The sequence below is a fragment of the Crocodylus porosus genome, unplaced genomic scaffold (assembly GCF_001723895.1).
Source record: "Crocodylus porosus isolate Cpor-Errol unplaced genomic scaffold, CroPor_comp1, whole genome shotgun sequence".
Lineage (NCBI taxonomy): Eukaryota > Metazoa > Chordata > Crocodylia > Crocodylidae > Crocodylus > Crocodylus porosus.
In genome coordinates, this window is record NW_017728907.1 from 52,948,542 (window position 1) to 52,952,421 (window position 3,880).

Sequence of the window (3,880 nt, forward strand, 5' to 3'; positions counted from 1 at the left end):
GCCTCACCAAGGCCGAGTACAAGGGGAGAATGACGTCCCGGGATTTGCTCGAGAATGGATCATCCAGGGGCACAGGGGGGCTGGCACCACTATGTGCACCCTGGGGGAGGCACAGGGGGCACGTGCTCCCTGGATTTGTGCATGGGGTGGAGGCAATGGCAGCAGCTCCCCTGTGCCCCTGAACAAGCTGCTCAAGGCTCCGACTGTCCCATGACCGGCCCCGGGGCTTCATTCACCCCAGCCCCTGCCCCACTCCCTCCCTCACTGTGGGGCCCTTGATCTGCCACCCCCAAGCCTCTGGTTCTTCCCCTCCACAGACTTGCCTGCTGGGCAGTGTGTGTGTGTACTCAGCCCCCCCAAATTATATTTCCTCCCTCCACCTATGGCCAGGGGGAGAGGGACTGCGAGTTGGGAGTGAAGGGCACTGGCCATTTGCACAATGCAGACTGCACAATGAGGAATGTCACTTGGGAGTAATGAAGGGCCACATGTTGATATTGCTGTTCATGTTTTCCTGTTGACGTTGATTTTTGTCTTTAAGACTGGTGAACTGCTTTAACTTGTAGTATGTAGTAAGTATTTGGGGGCCAAACTACTTGTGTGTTTTCTACTTGAACTATTTACTAGGTCAGGACTGACCATCAATGTTTACAAATGGGTCCTGGTACAAACGAGGTGGAGAACCACTAGACTAGATAACCCAGGGGATTCCTTTCACCTCTGGTACTTACAAATCTAGTAAAAATGTATAGGAGAAACATTATTCATATACATTTTAATCACTTTCTAAAAGAGTGAAATACTTATTTTCAAAATATCCAAATATTCACCAACACTATAGTTTAGCTTATTTAAAAAAACAGGTCTTTTGTCTTCCCAATAGCGTAAATTCAAATATTTTATGCAGTCTAATAACCACTCATTTTCAGGAATAAAATTCCTGAATTAAAATTCAACCCTAGTCAGATACTGTATGGCAAGTTTTAATCAAGAAAAGATTATAGCTTGGCTGTAAAAATTCTAAGAATAAAGTTCACAATAGAAATAATACCACAATATTAAATCAGTTCATACAGATGCTAGTACCATAAAGAAGATTTAGCACAAGCAGAAACTGTATCATGAACAATTAACATAACTGCTAATAAATATTGCAAGCAAACGATAGTTACCAATTTAGATCTATAATCCATGAGGCAGATGGAGGCTTTACTGTGAATGTATAGATCAAGAGTGGTCACACTGTTGAACCTGTGATGTAGAAACAAAAGGATTACAATGTGCATGATAAAAACGGATAAAGAGAATATTACTTGAGTAAAGAGACAAAATATTGCTGTATTTGGGCCTAAACTTCTGTCTCACTGAAATTAATAGAAAAATCCCCATTGTCTTCAAGCGAAGCATGTTCAACAGCTCATCCTCAGACATTCAGTTAATATATAATTAGACTTAGCAACTCATATAATCAATTAAATGAATATCACCTACATTAGTGTAACCTAAACTGTGATACTCTGGTTCAGTTAGGTACAACCTGTATACAAGGAATCTTTGTATGCTTCTTGCAGACAGTCAGTAAAGTAAACGGGACCAAGAAGGAAAGAGCATGTAAAACACATTCAGATGTAACTTTGTTTTGTACATTATCGGGGTCAAGGTCTAATCTAAACAGCATAGGATTTAGCCTGGGTGGTTACACTTCTCCTTACAACAGGCCTATACATAGAATAATTATCTCAAAGTAAACAGGTTCTCCAGATATATACCAGCATAGCAAAAAAATTAACCCCTCATCTCCCCACACACACCTCTAATACACCAGAAAGAAATTTAGTCTGTAGGCTGTAACTCCTGCCACTAAACTGAGTTACACCAGCCCCCTAAAGTCTTCTTACGAGTTTATACTACACCTGTGCACTAAGGAAATAATTCAGGGCAAATTCGGGCTGAAGGGTGAACTTCCACCCAGGTCTGTACACATATATGTGTACTAGTACAATTCATTATTCTCCCACGCATTATTTTATACTTCTCAATATTTCATTTCATTTGCTATTTTTTATCCCAGTCACCCAACATCCCTTTCCTGCTGAGCCAAGTTTCACTGTTTCCTCTAACACACTGTCCTACAATTTTTGGCATCATCCAAAGTTTGGAAAGTTTGCTTCAGCCAAATCATTTCGTTTCTCCTAGCATAAATAAAAATGTAGAAGGCTAGACACTGAAATATGCAGAACTCAAAAGATTACCCACTTCCCTGTCATTTTATAAGGGATAACTTGCTGTATTAATTTGGTAAGGATACATGAAAATTAACTGCGCTGCCTGGTATTACATCCTTCCATGCATTAATACGTCTGGAAGTCTTTACAGCTAGAAATTCTGTCTCCTTCCATTTGTTCTTGAATCTATGCATGATGCATGGCTCATAATTTACATTAAACCTGGAGGTTGGGAATCCACTACCCATGGGGTACTGTTATATTTAATACCCTTCTACATTTCAGAGCAGTTTCAAATAACCAGTCACGAACTAATCAGATGTGGAACAAAATAAAGTCCAGGGTTTTTACTTTTCACATCCCAAGTCACCAAGTCTCCGACTTGACAGTTAAACCTCGGTAGGCAGCAGATGAACATCTTGGGGTGGTAGAGATTCTTGCAAGGTATCTATTTCTATTGCTGATAAAGCGAGGAAAGGCAGAACTGAAGTGTGCCTATGTTTTGCAGTCCTAAACTCACTTGAAGCCCACAGCAACACTCTTGGAACAAGTGCTCCTCTGGTCTTACCAACGCTTTCATGATTGTTCAAGAAGCCTTTCACTGTGGTCAAGGAGGGATGGCAAAGGTCCCCATCTGATTCTACCTACGTGCCTGCCTTCCCACCCCAGAGGATGCTGGAGGGATTTAACACCCTTCTCCAACATCTCTGAGGAGTTGCTGACTTCTGGTCTTCTTCTTCAGCTCTCTCTCAAAGAGGTCTGGGAACCAGAAAGATTAAACCCACTCTGCTACCACTACCAACAGCTGGTTGTCTGCCTTACCTACTGCTCGCAAATGCTGGGACGTATAGAAAGCTTATGTCTTACAGTACTGAAATGCAGCTGTTAACCAAAGCTGCCTGCACACTTCCTCTGGAAGGTGCAAAGACTGGGTTCATTGGTTATTTTTTCACTGGGATTTGTTTCTTAGTAAAAATGAGTGTTTTAGTCTATATTTTTTACTAGTGTCGCACCCCAACCTGGAGAGAGAACAAGGATTTGTTCACTGATGTCTTAATCTGTTTGATGACTGAATAGCATATTTTTATGCTCCATAAGTTCATCCAGACAGTTTTTAATTATGCACTTAAAGAGGGCTCTGCACATCTTTCAGTATCTTACTATAAATATAGATTCACCCTTTGCCTCAAGATGTCTGTTAAGCGACAGCAAAGAAAGAACAAGTGGGAATAAACATCAGACACGATCTGCTCCTGCAATCCCAACACGGCATAGAAAAGTCCCTGACTCTTCCTTTCCCTGCCGATCCATCCTTAGCTACACCTACCCAGGGTACTGCAAGTGTTGCTGAAAAATGCCCTCCTTGACAGATATCTTTAAAAGTAATTTTCAAAATATGATTGAGACTTTTTTTAAATCCACAGATCCAACTCTGCAGAATTGAAATTAGATTTAGCTCATCCTAAAATTACTGAGCTAGAGAAAAGCAGGGTGTAGCTTAAATATATTAAACAGAGCTACTGGTGCAGAAAGGGAGTTTAAAAGCGACTTACTGGGGTTACTACAACAGCCAGCTCCCCACTCAGAGAGAGTCTGATCCTGGGGAATAAATTTAACATTTGTAATGTGGTCCAAGTATAGTTTCTCTCTTTTGA

General features: G+C 41.1%; 1 protein-coding gene across 5 annotated transcripts in view; it reads right to left on the minus strand.

Annotated features, from left to right (window-relative positions):
- Positions 1-1,562, minus strand: part of RAB3B (RAB3B, member RAS oncogene family) — a 111,960-nt gene extending 110,398 nt beyond the window's left edge. For 3 of the 5 annotated variants that reach the window (XR_002100273.1, XR_002100272.1, XM_019531416.1), the window contains exons 1-2: positions 1,488-1,559; positions 1,173-1,251 (exon numbers count right to left, since the gene is read on the minus strand). Coding sequence is in view for 2 of the 5 variants with exons in the window: in XM_019531416.1 (XP_019386961.1) it covers positions 1,173-1,193 (21 nt within the window). In the remaining 3 variants the exon portion in view is untranslated. Of the gene's footprint in view, positions 1-1,172; positions 1,252-1,487 lie in introns of all 5 variants that reach the window. The other 2 variants (XR_002100274.1, XM_019531418.1) reach the window with 2 other exon arrangements.
- Positions 1,563-3,880: the final 2,318 nt, after the last annotated feature.